Raw genomic sequence first — 17,106 nt, 5'->3', positions numbered from 1 at the left:
TAATGTACTTAGTGTAAAAGGAGTTTTTGTTTTTCTTATTAAAACCTAGTTTAAGTTATTTTTGAGTCCTTTATTTTTTTAATGCATGGTCTCCCCAGCAAGCTCTCTGCAGCGTTACCATACTGCAAACAGACAACACTGATAACGACTGCAGGGACATTGATTGGCACTTGACAGGGGAGTTTAGGGAAATTCACACCAACGAACATGCACCCACACCCTGAAAAAAAATTGATGAAGCAGCAGAGAGCTTATCGATTACAAAATAACGTACTTGCAAGATCAGGTGTCCAAAAGCAGACACACCCAAAAATAGTAAGACCGAAGCTTATATCCCTTATACCCGAGGCAGGTTCCCTCCTGTCTCCCCATTAGCTGGGTATGTGCAGGGTTTACAGCCTATCACGTCCGCCCAATTAAAATACTAACCCCCCCCCTTTGTTGACATCTCCCATTACTCTGAATTTGATGACCATTCCTCCTAATTTCTTTCCTCCTTCTTTGGTCTGTGTTCCTATGCTTTTACACATTGACTCAAGCAATAAAGCCACATACTGACAACCCCTGGGCATAAGCAAGCTCTATATTTGCTGAAGCATGCGTCCATTTCAACTGTCAGCCAAACTGTTTTTGTGCATTCTAACCATGAGTCATTCTAAAGATAAGCTGTTAAGCAAGTCTGTGGTTAGCCTGACCATATTACCACATTCCTAAACTATTTGTTTTCTTCTCAGCTGAGAGATTAAGTGGGTTGGCCAAGGATGTCCTCTTGCAGGTGACACAGACTGTTCTTGTATAAAAGCCACCAGCATTGTCTAAGGCGAAGTCCTTGTCTCTGTGCCTCTGAGTTGAAGGGAAATGGCATTTGGTGGAACTCTGTGGATGCTGATATTATATATGACCATCTTCATTCATCTCTTGCTGTTAGTGTGGGGAGTTTCTTATGCTCTTGCCAGGACCCACGTGCCTCGAGGAATGAGCCGTCCTGCACCATTGATAATTTTAAATCTCTTAGTGAGATATGGATTTGTACTGGTAAGTTTATCTTACATAGATTACAGGGATGAAGCGACACCTCTCTAAAAACGGCTGCAACATTTGAAATATTTTAGTTTTGAGAAAAGGCAAGTAAGAGGCGACGTGATAGAAATGCTTAAGATTATGGAGAAAATAGAGAGAGAAAGGTTTTCCTCCGTCTCTCACGACACTAGAACTTGTAGACAATCCAATGAAGCTGAATGTTGGAAGATTCAGGACAGATAGAAGAAAGGACTTCTTCACACATAATAGATTCAATCCATGGAAGTCACTCTCACAAGAGGCAGTGATGGCTGCCAAGTTGAATAGCCTCCAACGAGAAATAGAGAAATTCATGGAGGCAATAGCTATGGATGCTTATTAACCAGCTCTGGCTCTAGAGATGGAGGCAGCAATGCTTCTGAACACCAGTTGCTGGAAAACACAGGAGGGGAGAGGGCTCCTGTGCTTGGGTCCGGGTTTGTGGGTTTCCCATTGGGGCACCTGGTTGACAACTGCGAGATGCTGGACTAGATGGGCCACTGTCCTAATCCAGCAGGCTCTGCTTTGAGGCGTTCCCAAAGTAAAGGAAGGCTTGAACTCTGATTATGAAAATACACACAGAGGCTTGAACCAGCAAGACTGGTTGTGTATAATATAATTCCTGTCCACCCTCCGGCCCAGGTCGTTTTATTCACAAAAGAACTTTTGTCACCGTGTTCGTAAGAACCAATCAGATTTCCTCTGAGCATTTCAACAAACCCCACGTGGGGTTAACCCCCACAAAGTTAACCTACAAAAACTAATTACCGTAAGCATGCAAATTTCTGGGGTAAACAAAGCAGAACTACAAAGGGGTGCATCCAGCAACCCCGGAAGTCACAAACAAGCAATATACATGATAAGAAGGAGGCCAGGAGGCCAGGGATCATTATCACCTTCATGTGAGATCTGTTTCCTGGCCCTAAGATTAACATCCTAAAATGAACATATCAAAAAAGCTACATAAAAAAAGCTGCCCACTATCTTTCACAGCCCAGGATGCATGCCTGGCATAGCTGTCAACTTTCAGATTTGAAAATAAGGGATCAGCAGCCAAAATAAGGGAGCACAGGTCCCAAAGTAAAGAGCTCAGCTAATTTGTAGGTGGGCTTTTGCCCTTGCAAACAATCGCGGCACCCTCTTCTCATGTTTCAGTCATTTTGCTTCTGTATCTTGTAATGTGCTGCCACCCAGTGGCCTTCCTGGCAAATCACATCAGGTAATTCAGAAGTGGATCCCAACATAACCTTTCCTTGCTTTTCATTCTGTCCCGCTGACGGTTACTTGGTAAGTGCTGCAGTTACTTTCCATAAGCAGACCTTTCTTCTTTCCCCAGACCAGCTCCGTCAGGGCTATTGCTCACTTCCAAGCCTCAATATTACCACACCGTCACCTCTTTGCTGGGAAGCGCCGAGCAAAGGCGAGTCCCCAGGCAACGCGGCCGATTTGATCGGCACAAGGGATTCAAACTCCACCCCCCAGTCGTTCTTAGACTCCTTATTGGGTGAGCAACACAGCCAGGCACCACAGTTGGAGCCTCCCTCCTCCCTGGCTGGCAGGGAGGGAGGGAGAGGAGCTGCTTCCTTTGAAACCCGGGAAATTTACGGGACATCATCAATCCAGGACAGCAGCAGGAAACCGCGCTGGGATAAGGGAGTTTCCCGTCAAATAAGGGACGGTTGACAGCTGTGATGCCTGGCAAAGCAACTGGCAGCTGGGCTGTGTACGCAAGCAGAGAGAAATGGACAGTAGAGGAAATGGCCAGAGATGCAGAGGGTTGTGGGATTTGATCAGAAATTACTGTCATTGAATTAAACCCAATCAACACCATGCTTTCGCAGCTGACACAATGGCTTGAGGCATATTTTATAATTCCTCATAGTAATCCCATCTGATCCCCACACTCTGGATATTTGCACTCCTACACTGCTTAGGTTCTTATGCACTGCAGTGGATTTATCCTGAGTAGTACTAGCACTGAATACCCCCAATTTGTGTTGCATCTTAAGGTTTGAAATAACAGGAAGCGTACTAGGAAAGGGGAGTGGGCAGGGGCTTCACTTCTGGGCTGCTCAAAGAGAATAATTTTCCATCCCAAGAGGAAGGAAAGGATAAACAGCGCAGTCATCTCCCATGCACAGTTTCTGTTCCATAGGCAATACATATATGCAATACATATATCTAATGCTGATTTAAAATGCTAAATGTTTTGTTTTAAACAGGGAGGAATTCTGCAAAAACTGGGCATCTGCCATAGATATTCCATACTCAGGATCCTAAACCTATTAATTCCAGAAGTGAAGGACCCAAAAATGATCACAAGGGATCTGGTTTTTGATGGGGTGCCTGTGAGGCTGTACTGGCCCAAGACACCACCTGCTGGGAACAGGAAAGGAATCATCTTTCTTCATGGAGGGGTTGCACTATTTGCAAGCATCCGTAAGTTCTTTGAAATGTTTTTGAAATGGTTCACTTTGCTGTTTGTGGAGAATTTGGGGTGATACTTTAATGTAAAGGTCATGAAATGTTTGCTATGGAGGGGTGGGGGTGGTTTGTGCTGCCTCTGGGTTTTTATTTTTATCTTTATGAATACTGCTACAAAAGTTGGGTACCACCTCTCTGCCAAACCAGTAGTATGGGATGATGAGAATTGTAGTTTAAGAACAGTTGGAGACCCAAGCTTTGGAAACACTGCTCTAAAGACACTCTTTTCCTGAAAACTCAACTCCCCGCCCCGTTGCCATGAGTCTGACAACCTCTTTCTGCTCAGGCCCAAGAATTCCTCACATATGTGCCACCAACCCCTTTGTCATGTTAAGGCCTCTATCCAATTGAGGCACTGACTTGGAAAGTGTTTTTTCCGCTGGTCTCCAATCTTCCCTTAATACTCCAAATCAGGTATAGGCAAACTCCGGCCCTCCAGATGTTTGGGACTACAATTCCCATATCCCTAGCTAACAGGACCAGTGATCAGTGAGGATGGGAATTGTAGTCCCAAACATCTGGAGGGCCGGAGTTTGCCTATGCCGATAATAATCAAAATCCTACCACTTACTAATTTCTAAGGTTTAGGGTGGTCTCCCCCCAAATCTATACCAATACAAAGAATAACAACAAACAATGTCAATAACCTGTGCCTACACACAGTTTAAAAGGCCGTCTATTGGTTAATTAGCCAAAGGCACCTGACGATATGAAACGAAAGGCGCCAGGTGAGTCTCCTGGGGGAGAGCATTCCACAAACGGGGAGCCACAACAGTTCTGGGCTTGGGCCCAGAAACAAATTGGCAGCCAATGCAGCCACACTGCATTGCAGTCATATAATGCAGGCATTATATGCTCAAACCACGGAGGGCAACCTGGCTGCTGAATTCTGCACCAGCTGAAGTTTCTGAACTGTAGGCAGCTTAACATGGCAGGATGGGATTGTGTGGTAAGAAAACAGGGCTGAGCCTTCCTGTTGCAGAGATGTCTGGTTCTGTATTAATTCCTAATGTCAAGGTAAATGAAAAATGCCAAAGAAGGTATTTGTGCTTCGTACTTCACTGGACTTCTATGAAAGGTCTTGCAGAGATGGTCAGAATTAATTTGAAAGAAGCCCAAAAATGTGGTCTGAGGTTTGTTTGGTCCTGTTCTGACTTATTCACATATTTACACGTTCATTCTGCATGGAGGGAGTCCTTGGTCATCTCAAGCAGGGCTTGTTCCCACAGCTGTGCAGCACTGGAGTCAAAGGCATCTTTCCCAGCCAGCCTTTAGCTAGCCAGTCCAAAATGGATCCCAGTCTTTGTTCTTCCTAGCACACCTTGCTTTAAAAGTATGGATTTTTTGGTTCTATTCTGAGTTTTACCCATTGAAACTGCTGATCAGGAGGGAACAAAATGTACCTAATGGTTTTCAACTAGTGATGCCCCATTTATAAAGGGTTCAGTTCAACATAGTTGTTGCCAAAAGAAACTCGTTAAAGGTTGTGTGACCTTTTGATAGCTGCAGAGAATAGAAATCCAGCCTCTTTTTGGCAGTTAATTTCCAGATAGCTGGGTAGGCCGCTTGCAAGAATAGAACCCCACATCTCAGCGGACACTTGGGAAAGATACTTCGCCGATCTGTATGCAGCCCATGATGCCTGCGGAGATACGGTGGAGCCGGAAGTACTGCCCGATTGGGACCCAGTTACATGCCCTGAAGTTGAAACTCTCATAGATCGATTTAAAGCAGGCAAGGCCCCCGGTGATGACCTTATATCCATTGATGCCATCAAAGCAAATAAAGATTGGTGGATCCCACTTTTAGCAGCACTTTACACGCATATAAACAAAACAGCAAAATTTCCCTCAAGCTGGAGCTCTGCGTTGATTGTATTAATACATAAGAAAGGCCCACGTACAGAGCCGAGCAACTTTAGGCCAATCAGCTTGCTAAATGTCATTGGGAAGATTTACTCGGGGTACCTGCTAAACAAACTATTGAAATGGATGGAGGACGACAATATCATTGCCGATGAACAGGCGGGTTTTCGCCCTGGAAGATCTACCACAGACCAAATATTAATCTTGAATCACCTGGCGGAAAAGTATGCCGGCAAAGACTTCCGGTCAGCGCCAGCGGAATTAATGGCGGATTCCCTCCGAGCTCCGGAGGGAATCGGCTTGGTGAAGAGAGGGTCTGACCGCTGCGGCGAAGCGGAGACCCGAAGAAATCACAGGCGGTGAAGCCTGTGAGCTTGGAGGCTCGGCGGGCTCCATTTGCGCCCCCCCGCTGCGAAAGAGCCTTTTTAAAGGCTCCGGAGCGGAAAGGGGGGGTGTGGCGCGGAGCTGAGAGCCGTCTACCCTCTTCACGGAGTGAAGCCGCAAGCCATAGCCGGAGAGCGCTGATTCCTTTCTGGACAATTGGATACTAAAACAACTACCCGTGAGTAGGATCAAGTAAATATTTGAAGGAAATTTAAGACAAATTCGGCCGAAACGGGAAAGGTACAAACAGGAAGTCTGCCTTTCCGTTCTTGTAAATAGATCAAAGCAAAGAGACTTTAAAGCTACAACTTGGGAAGAGGTTATCAAAGATTTAAAATCCAGCACCAAAAGGGTGATCCCCCCTCTGTTGGCAGGGACAGAAGGGTGAAATTGAGCAAGATTTATTCCTGCAAGGAGAAAAAAAAGGGGTGAAAAGGTTTATCTGCTGCTTCTAAAACCTGGAAACGGACTGCCCACGACAGGGAAGCTGATGAACTGTCAACACTTTAAGGGTAAAACTTTTTTTTTTGACTTAACTCTGAAAGAAAGATACAATTATTGTTGAAAGTAACTGTTTAAGGACAGTGAAAGAGTGACTTTTAAGAGATATTAGAGACTTATAAGGATTATTGTTTATAAAGTTACAAAGTGAAGTTACAAAGTGAAGTTGGAAGTGTGTCCCCCTAGAGGAGACTTTGTCGCAATAACAACTAAGCCAATAAGTAACCAAGCTGTGGAAAATTCCTTTTGAAAACAAATTTCCCCAGGCGTGGGATTGACCTTGGGCTGTGCATGAGAGTGTTATGGCGGATGGACAGGAAAAGACTACCAGGTCTGGGAGACAATACAAGACAGATATTCCACAACAGAGAAGGGCCTCAACATCCGGTGCAGCAGGCACAGCAGGTGCAGCTGCTTTACAAGTTAAGTCAAAAGCTATGACATCTGAAGACTTGTTGGCCCAGGCACTTGGTAAAATAAATGCATCTTTGGAGAATTTAGCTAAACAGGTGGCAGAGACTAATAAACAGGTTGCAGAGACAAATAAACAAGTAGCCAAGGCCTCAGCAAAAATAGACTTGAACACTACAAGTATTAATGAGCTGGGAAAGAAGGTGAATTCAAATACTCAGTCTATAGAAAAGTTATTGGAGGAGTCGGCCTCGACTAGGAAACTAGCGGAGGAGGCTAAGGAAATTGCAACTGTTGTTCAAGAAAAGATACCACCAGTATATAAGAAACTTGAGGAACATGACTTGACACTGTCCATGATTGAATTACAAGGAAAAGAGAGGAATTTGAGACTCAGAGCAATACCTGAAAGTGAGAAAGATAATTTGGCAGACTTCCTTACAAAGGAATTTACAGACTTTTGGCAACAGGACCTGGGGAAGGATGAATTTAAGATATTGAGTGCATTTAGGCTTGGTAGAAGACAAAGAAGGAATAAGGCAACAGACTGTTTGATTACTTTAAGAACAAAAGAGGAAAGAGACAAAATTTTGAATTTGCACTATCAAAAAACTCTGGAAATTGGAGATTCATCTGTGGAGATCTTTAAGGACATACCTAAATACATTCTGGACGTAAGGGCCTATTACAGAGATCTCGTTGTTTTATTGAGAAGGAACAAGATACTTTTCAGGTGGGAATTTCCCCAAGGTCTATCTTTCAAGTATAAAGGAAGAAAAATAAGAATAAGAACAGTAAATGATAAAGACAACTTTCTGAAAGACCACGAGGAGGATTTACAGAAGGAAGTGGATTCTGGAGAGGAGCCAACTGTACCAGGACTAGGAATTTCAGAGATTGCAAATCTATCATATGGACTTCCTGGCCTAGGGAAAGACACACCACCGACAGAAGAAGAACAACAACTCGGTGCAGTTGGAGGGAAAATTAAATAATTCATCATGGCTTTGCAACTTCTAAGTTGGAATTGTAATGGACTTAACTCCCCTCGAAAGAGAAAAGGTGTTTTTCATATATTAAGAAAAGAACAATTGGACTTGATTTGTCTTCAGGAAACACATGTAATGAGGCTACACAGGAAAATATTTATCAATAAGAGATTGGGACAAGAATTTATTTCGTCTGACAAGGTCAAAAAGAGAGGAGTGGTGATATATGTAAAAGAGAAACTTTCACCGAAATTAATTTTTAAAGATTAACAAGGAAGATATTTGGCTGTTGAAATTCAATTTCAAGGAGAGAAACTTTTGATTGTAGGGGTGTATGCACCAAATGAGGGGAAAGCTGAATTTTTTAAGAAGTTGAATGAGGTACTTTTGGACTATATGGACTATAATATAATTCTGATGGGGGACATGAATGGAGTTGTATCAACAAATATGGATAAGGCACAAAAACAGGTAGTCACTAAAGATGGTAGACTACCAAAAACTTTCTTTGAAATGACTGACAACATGGACTTGATTGACATTTGGAGAACTAAGAACCCTCTGGAGAGAGAGGGAACTTTCTTCTCTGAAGCTAAGATGACATGGACTAGAATTGACCAAATTTGGATTACTAGAGGAATGGCACCAAAGATAAAAAAAGTGGAAATCTGCCCTAAAACTTGCTCTGACCATAATGCTGTAAAGATGGAGATGAAGCAAATAACAACCGGCACCTTTAGATGGAGGATGAATGACGCCTTATTTAGAGATGAAGAAGTACACAGGAAGGCCCAAAAAACTTTGAAAGACTATTTTGAGATAAATATGGCAACAAAGGTTGAAAAAAGAGTAATCTGGGACGCAAGTAAAGCCGTGATGAGAGGGTTTTTGATACAACAGAATGCAATAAAGAAGAGAAGTCGAAACGAGAAAAAAGATTAAATTTTGGAGAAAATAAAAGAAGGAGAGAAAAAATTGAGGGCAAAGCCAAAGTCGCAGGAGATTTTGAGAGAAATAAAATTCTATCAAGTACAATATATGGAATTGATGAATCAGGAAATAGAATGGAAAATTAAACAATTGAGACAGAAGACATTTGAATCAGCGAACAAATGTGGGAAATTACTGGCTTGGCAACTGAAAAAAAGACAAAAATTAAATACCATCACAAATTTGGAAGTAGAAGGAAAAGATATACATAACCCAAATGAGATTAGAAACTGCTTCCAGAGGTACTTCAAACAACTATATGCACAAGGGCCACAGAATGAAATGGACATTGACTGTTTTTTGAAAACAAATGGATTACAAAAAATCTCACAAGAAAGCAAAATAATGCTGAACTGTAAAATATCAGACCAGGAGATACAAGGTGCCATTCAAAATATGCAATTAGGCAAGTCTCCAGGACCGGATGGGCTGACTTCCAGATACTATAGATCTTTGAAAGAGTGGCTATTACAACCTTTGAAGGAAGTCTGCAATGAGATCTTGGAGGGGAAAAGGGCACCAGAATCGTGGAAAGAGGCCTACATTACACTAATACCGAAAACGGAAACTGAAAAGACTCAACTTAAGAACTACTGCCCGATATCCTTACTAAATGTGGATTACAAAATTTTTGCTGACATCTTGGCTAAGAGACTGAAAAAAGTACTGATGGAAGAGATTCATAAGGACCAAGCGGGCTTTCTCCCGGGAAGACATTTGTCTGACAACTTGAGGAACGTAATTGATATTTTGGAAAAACTAGAAGTGAATATAAACACTAAAGCAGTTCTGATATTTGTGGACGCGGAGAAAGCCTTTGACAATATTTCTTGGAGTTTTATGAAAAAGAACCTACAGGGTATGGGGGTAGGCCAAGGTTTTGAGAATGGTATTGGTGCAATATATTCTGAACAAAAGGCTAAACTAATTGTAAATAATGTGGTTACAGAACAATTTAAGATAGAGAAAGGGACACGACAGGGATGCCCAATTTCCCCACTGCTTTTCATTTCAGTCCTGGAGGTCTTGCTGAATATGATTAGAAGGGACCGGTTGGTTAAAGGTATTCAGGTCAGAGCCAAACAGTATAAATTGAGAGCATTTGCAGATGATCTAGTCTTGACGTTACAGGAGCCAGAATCTAGTACCAAAAGAGTTTTAGAACTAATTCAAGAATTTGGTCAAGTGGCAGGATTTAAATTGAATAAGTCAAAAACTAAGGTTTTGGAGAAAAACTTAACACCGATTGAAAGAGGGAAGTTTCAGAATGAAACATGACAGCAAAAAATGGGAACTTGTTTAAAGATAATTATGAAAAATGTTGGGCGGAAGTGAAAAAAGATTTAGAAATTTGGACAAATTTGAAGCTTTCCTTGATGGGTCGAATTGCAGCTATAAAGATGAATGTATTGCCTAGAATGTTGTTTTTGTTTCAAACATTGCAAATTGTGGACAAGATGGACTGTTTCAAGAAGTGGCAGAAAGATATTTCTAAATTTGTCTGGCAGGGCAAGAAGCCAAGAATAAAATTTAAGATATTAACCGATGCAAAAGAAAGGGGTGGATTTGTCCTGCCAGACTTTAAACTTTACTATGAAGCAGCAGCGTTCTGCTGGTTGAAAGATTGGCTACTTCTTGAGAACACAGACATTTTGGATTTAGAAGGTTTTAACAATGTTTTTGGGTGGCATGCATATCTGTGGTATGACAAGGTTAAAGCTCATAAAGCATTTAAAAATCATATTGTCAGAAGAGCATTGTTTAATGTTTGGACAAGATATAAAGACTTACTTGAAAACAAAACCCCAAGGTGGTTATCACCAATGGAAGCGAAGGCTCAGAAAAAGCTCAATATGGAGGCCAAGTGGCCAAAATATTGGGAGATTTTGGAACAAGAAGGTGACAAATTGAAATTGCAGAGTTTTGAGAAACTAAGAGATAAGGTGCGAGACTGGCTTCATTATTTTCAGATAATGGAGGCTTATAATTTGGACAAGAAAATTGGCTTCCAGGTGGGAAAATCCAAACTAGAAACAGAACTTTTAGAACCCAAAACTAAGATACTATCAAGAACGTATAACTTGCTGCTGAAATGGAATACTCAGGATGAAACGATTAAATCTGCTATGATTAAATGGGCACAAGATGTTGGACATAACATTATGTTTGCTGACTGGGAACAGTTGTGGACCACAGGTATGAAATTTACGGCATGTAATGCCTTAAGAGAAAATATTATGAAAATGATATATAGGTGGTACATGACCCCAGTCAAGCTTGCAAAAATTTACCATTTGCCCGATAATAAATGTTGGAAATGCAAAGAAACTGAAGGTACTTTTTTTCACCTTTGGTGGACGTGCCCTAGGATTAAGGCTTTCTGGGAAATGATTTATAATGAATTGAAAAAGGTATTTAAATATACCTTTGTGAAGAAACCAGAGGCCTTTCTCCTGGGCATGGTCGGCCAATTGGTGTTAAAAAAGGATAGAACTTTCTTTATGTATGCTACAACAGCAGCAAGAATACTCATTGCAAAGTATTGGAAGACGCAAGATCTACCCACTCTGGAAGAATGGCAGACGAAATTGATTGACTTTATGGGACTGGCAGAATTGACTGGCAGAATCCGTGACCAGGGAGAAGAATCGGCAGAAGAAGAATGGAAGAAATTCAAAGACTATTTGCAAAAATATTGTAACATTAAGGAACACTGAGTGATGTTGGATTGAAATTAAGGGGTTATCAGCTGTAATGATACAAAAGAATATGAAAAAATAGTTTTTTTTGTACATAAGTAAAAGTATAAGTTACAATAATTTAAGAAGATGGATTGAAAATAAGGTTTATAGCTGTAATGCTATGAGATAAGGATTTGCTGGATGAACAATTTGAACTGGAATACAAGAAGGGGAGGTATGAGGAGGTCAAGGAAATATGTTATTGGAAAATATGATATGAGATTTATGTGTTTTTAATATTTTTTCTTTTTAATAATTTTTTTCCTCTTTTTTCTTTTTCTTTTTGGTTTGTATAAAATGGAAAACCTTAATAAATATCTTTAAAAAAAAAAAAGTATGCCGGCAAAGCCCCAAAGGTTCTTCATGTGGCTTTTATTGACCTTAAGCAGGCATTTGATCGAATCTCTAGAAAGCAGCTATGGACAAAACTGGCTGCTACAAAGATCGATCGTCGTCTCCTTCATCTGATTATCAGCCTCCATACAAACACCTTTTTGAGAATCAGGCTACACAATAAAGGCCTAGTCTCCGACCCTGTTACCACCACTAGAGGGGTAAGACAGGGTTGTCTATTGGCCCCAGCATTGTTTAGCTTTTACATTAACTCACTGGTGACTCACATGGCCAATGATGCTTACCACCCCCCCAAATTAGCAGGCCGATCTCTGAATGTTCTTCTGTATGCGGATGACGCCGCACTTCTTGCCAGATCCCCTATTGGACTGAGGAGAATGTTGCAAGCTCTACATGAATACTGTGATCAGCATGAGCTCCAACCCAACTATGCTAAGACCAAGATCATGGTCTTCTCTGCCCGACCGAGACTCCATCGATGGTCGATGAACGGGATCCCCCTAGAGCAGGTTAACTGCTTTAAATATCTGGGACAAGTAATACGGTCAAATAGGTCTTTTCTGGCCCATAGAGACTATATAACAACTAATGCATCTAAAGCAGCCATCCAGATTAGATCTCTATATGCTAAGAATCAGGCTCAATCAGTGAAGATAGCTTTGAGACTCTTTCAAATGAAAGTCCTCCCCCTTCTTTTGGTGGGCATCTCTTTAGGCTCCCGTAGGGATTTTTTGAAACTGGATTCTATCCAAACGCGATTCCTTAGAGCCATCCTTAGGATTCCCCCCTCGGTAGCGGGTGCGGTTATGAGATTAGAGGTCGGCTGGCAAGCTGTACGGTATGTGGCCTTGAAGACGAAGCTCTGGCTATGGCTCAAGCTTTGTTTTAAACCAGTGGGTATTGCCCCCTTGATATTGAGGGACAATTTCCAATCATCGTGGGAAAGGGAGGTCATTAACGAGGTTCAATCCTGCAGATTGTCTCACCTTTACTTTGAGTCTATGACGTACAATCAAGCTAGAGCTGTGATCTCCCGGAGACTGAGTGACATTGCCAGACAAGAGGACATAGCCCTGGTAAAACCAGGGATGTTCCTAGGGGACCAGATTTATCGGACCATACCAGCCCCCTACCTTGCAGAAATCCACTATGTTGAATACCGCAGACTTCTTACAGCGGCTAGATTAAATGTCCTTGACTCTGCGATATTGTGGGGAAGGTACAGGGGAGTACCATACGCCCAGAGAACCTGTCATTGTGCCATGGGGGTGGTTGAGTCCACCGAACACATTCTCTTGACTTGCCCTTCTTATGCAGAGCTTAGACAAAATTTTATAGACCCACACCTATGTCAATTTAGCTTCCTACCCGGAGAAAACCAGGTTTTACACTTGCTGAATAATGTCACTAGAGCTACACCTTCCTTGGTGGCCAAATTTCTTTTTTTAGCTTTTAAGCGTCGCAAGACTATAATTGACTGTATTGATATGGGGCTATCTGTTTAGCCCATTTTAGTGTTGGCTAAGTTCTAAAATCTTCCTGGATGTTTTAACTGTGTATTGACAAATGTACTTTTTTCTGACTGACGGTCGAATAAAAGGTTGATGATGATGAAGGTTGTGTGCTTTTTTCCAGGAACTTCTGCAAGGATCTGCCATTCGCTTGCCCACGGAACCGACTCAGTGGTTATGTGTGTTGAGTAAGTGTCTTCACGCTTCAGTTTCTAACCCTTCCACATGAGCCCAGAAAACGGCTGATTTTGCCAACATCGTGAATTTGCCAACCTTTAGAATGGGTGTTCACCTTTGTATTTTGATTCTTATGCCTTTGGACCCAATCCCTCTGGCTTTAAGCATAAGAAGCTGGATCAGGCCAAAGGGGGCCCAACATCCTGTTCTCACGGTGGCCAACCAAATATCCCAATGAAAAGCCCACAAGCTGGACCCAGACACAGGAGCACTGCTCCCGGTTGCAATGTACATCATCTGGTATTCAGAAGCATTACTGCCTGCGATAGTGGAGATGGCCCATCCGCCTTGTGACTAGTATTCATGGATAACCTTATCCACCATGAGAGGCTGAAATGGCTTCTCAATCTATGCTAGTTCTATCTGTTGCAATTATCTCTATCCTGCCTTTCAGGACAAAACTCCTTCCAAGGCGGCATATAAGGAACATTAAACTACTTTTACATAAAACTGGATAAATGTTTTTGTCCCTCTCTCTTAACTCTAGAACATGTGGCCATTCAATGAAGCTGAATGCTAGAAGATTCACCTAAAAGAAAGTACTTCTTTACGCAGTGTGTAGTTAAGCTGTGGAACTCGTTCCCTCAGGAGGCAATGATGGCCTCCAACTTGGGTGGCTTTAAAAGAGGATTAAACAAATGCACACGGTATAAGACTACCAGTGGCTACTAGCCATGATGGCTATAGCCTGCCTTTGCAGTTGGAGACAGTGTCCTTCTGAATGCCAGTTGCTGGAAGCTGCAGGAGGGAAGAGTACCACAGTACTCATGTTCTGATTGTGAGTTTCTCCAATGATTGACCACTGGCCACTGAGAATGGGATGTGAACTAGCATTATATTATCATGGAAAACCTCAGGCACTGGGGCTCAATGCTCCACTCCAGGCCTCTTCAGTTCTCCCTGAAGAGCCAGTGTGGTGTAGTGTTTAAGAGCGGTGGACTCGTAATCCGGTGAACCGGGTTCGCATCCCCGCTCCTCCACATGCAGCTGCTGGGTGACCTTGGGCTAGTCACACTTCTTTGAAGTCTCTCAGCCCCACTCACCTCACAGAGTGTTTGTTGTGGAGGAGGAAGGGAAAGGAGAATGTTAGCCGCTTTGAGACTCCTTAAAGGTAAAGGTAAAGGTACCCCTGCCCGTACGGGCCAGTCATGACTGTCTCTAGGGTTGTGCGCTCATCTCACTTAAGAGGCCAGGAGCCGGTGCCGTCCGAAGACGCTTCCGGGTCACGTGGCCAGCGTGATGAAGCTGCACTGGTGAGCCAGCACCAGTGCTGCACACGGAAACGCCGTTTACCGTATTTTTTGCTCTATAAGACTCACTTTTTCCCTCCTAAAAAGTAAGGGGAAATGTGTGTGCGTCTTATGGAGTGAATGCAGGCTGCGCAGCTATCCCAGAAGCCAGAACAGCAAGAGGGATCGCTGCTTTCGCTGCACAGCGATTCCTCTTGTTGTTCTGGCTTCTGAGATTCAGAATATTTTTTTTCTTGTTTTCCTCCTCCAAAAACTAGGTGCGTCTTATGGTCTGGTGCGTGTTATAGAGCGAAAAATACGGTACCTTCCCGCTATAAAGCGGTACCTATTTATCTACTTGCACTTAAGGGTGCTTTCGAACTGCTAGGTGGGCAGGAGCGGGGACCGAACGACGGGAGCTCACCCCGCCGCGGGGATTCGAACCGCCAACCTTACGATCAGCAAGTCCTAGGCACTGAGGTTTTACCCACAGCGCCACCCGCGTCCCATGAGAAACTGGAGTCTGGTCCTTCTACAGGTTGGGAAAAGCAGGGTAGGGGGTAGTGATAAAGCAGGATATCAAATCCAAACTCCTCTTCTTCCCTCTGAAATCACCGCAGACCCCCACCTCTGCACCACTGCCCCTCTTTTTCACCCTCCTTGAGTGGCATCTGCCTGACTGGAATTTGTCTTGCTTGCATGAAGGCAGGGGTGCTAACCTGAGTAAATATTGCCCCCCCCCACTGGTAAGTCCCATTTTGCATAAATGATCACATGACGTGGAGCACATAACCATTTGAATGAAAATGCCAATCAGCTTAGGGGGACCAGCCTCCTTGGGGGTGCTGAAGGTACCTCAGCCCCAAGTATGATGTCAAATGTTGATGATATCTTGTTTTTTCTTTAGATTTCGTTTAGCTCCTAAGCATCCGTATCCAGTCCCTGTAGAGGACTGTTTAACTGCTGTAATACACTTTCTGAAGAATGCAGAGGAATACGGAGTGGACCCCAGCTGCATTGCCATTGTTGGGGAGAGTAGTGGAGGCACTTTTGCTGCAGCCATTTGCCAAGAACTGGTGACCAGAGAGGACCTCCCAAGAGTGCGAGCTCAGGTCCTGATCTACCCATTCCTCCAAGCAATGGACTTCAATTTGCCCTCCTATCAGCAAAACCAATCAGTTCCTCCCTTGTTCAGGAAACGAGGTATTAAACTCGCTTTGACATATCTCACTGGGAAGACAATGAATGTAGATGGAATTCTGAAAGGCGCCCATGTCCCTCCTGATTTGAGAGAGAAATACCGAAAATGGATAAGTGCTGATAACATTCCGGAAGAATTTAAAGCTAGGGGCTATGTTCCTGTAGCACCTGCCCCATTTTCAAAAGAACTTTATGAACAAGTTAAAAGAGGTGCTGAGGCAATGTTTGCACCCCTTCACGCAGAGGATGACATAATCCGCCAGCTCCCAGAGACTTTCATTCTAACCTGTGAATATGATTTTCTCCGGGATGATGGGCTGTTGTACAAGAAGCGGCTAGAGGACCACGGTGTGCCAGTGACATGGTATCATGTTCAAGATGGATTTCATGGAATAATGGCCATGGCTGGTTTGAAGGCAATTGAATATCCGAGCACACAGAAATGTTTGCAGAATGTAATACAGTTCTTAAAAGGTTTATAGAAATGAATGACATTCTTTGTCTTCCTATGGCAGTCTTCCCCTTCTGTGGAGGGAAATATCGTTCCTCATTGTGCCAATCCTGAAGTAAAAAGAAAAACTCTGATCAAAAATTCCACTCTGTTTAATTTATTAAAATCACCATGGACTCTATAAATACATAAGCAAAGCCCTACTGGATCAAGCCATTGGCTCACTTCATGCAGCATCTTGTTCTCTTTATGTTACATATTTTATAATTTAATTTTCATACAATTTAACAAATTCAATTCAGTTTCAATACAATATTCCCTCAACATTTTGACTCCTCATCCTTACTTCCATGATGTTTCTGTTCAAATCCTTTGTCTACTAAATGTAATACTCATTTCTATAACAAATATCCAACATTAGATTCCTTTATCATTCTCCTTCCTTTGCTTATATTTCCAGTCCTGCCTGTGTTTTCATTTGACTATAATATTTTCTCAGATATTCTGAAAAGGATCTCCACTCCTCCACAAGCATTTTGTCGTTTGGGTTTCTTATTTTCGCCTTCTCCATATAGTCCAATAGTTTTAAAGTCCACTCCTCTTTTGTTGGAACTTCTTCATCACTTTTTTTATTGATTTTCCAGATTTTAACCCAATTATAAAAATTATAACAAATGAATACAATTCTGTGTAAGTGACT

At 42.5% G+C, this 17,106-nt stretch overlaps 1 protein-coding gene across 1 annotated transcript; it reads left to right on the top strand.

Moving 5' to 3' along the window:
- The first annotated feature begins 386 nt into the window (after positions 1–386).
- LOC128404450 (arylacetamide deacetylase-like 4) lies at positions 387–16,839 on the top strand. The gene is made up of 4 exons (XM_053370115.1): positions 387–1,035; positions 3,282–3,498; positions 13,414–13,477; positions 15,663–16,839. Exons 1-4 carry the CDS (start codon positions 859–861, stop codon positions 16,435–16,437), a joined length of 1,233 nt encoding a protein of 410 aa, XP_053226090.1. The 5' UTR covers positions 387–858; the 3' UTR covers positions 16,438–16,839.
- The last annotated feature ends 267 nt before the right edge of the window (positions 16,840–17,106 follow it).

The sequence above is a fragment of the Podarcis raffonei genome, chromosome 16, assembly GCF_027172205.1.
Source record: "Podarcis raffonei isolate rPodRaf1 chromosome 16, rPodRaf1.pri, whole genome shotgun sequence".
Lineage (NCBI taxonomy): Eukaryota > Metazoa > Chordata > Lepidosauria > Squamata > Lacertidae > Podarcis > Podarcis raffonei.
Note: the sequence above shows the minus strand (reverse complement) of the source record. Positions and strands in the feature narration are given on the sequence as shown.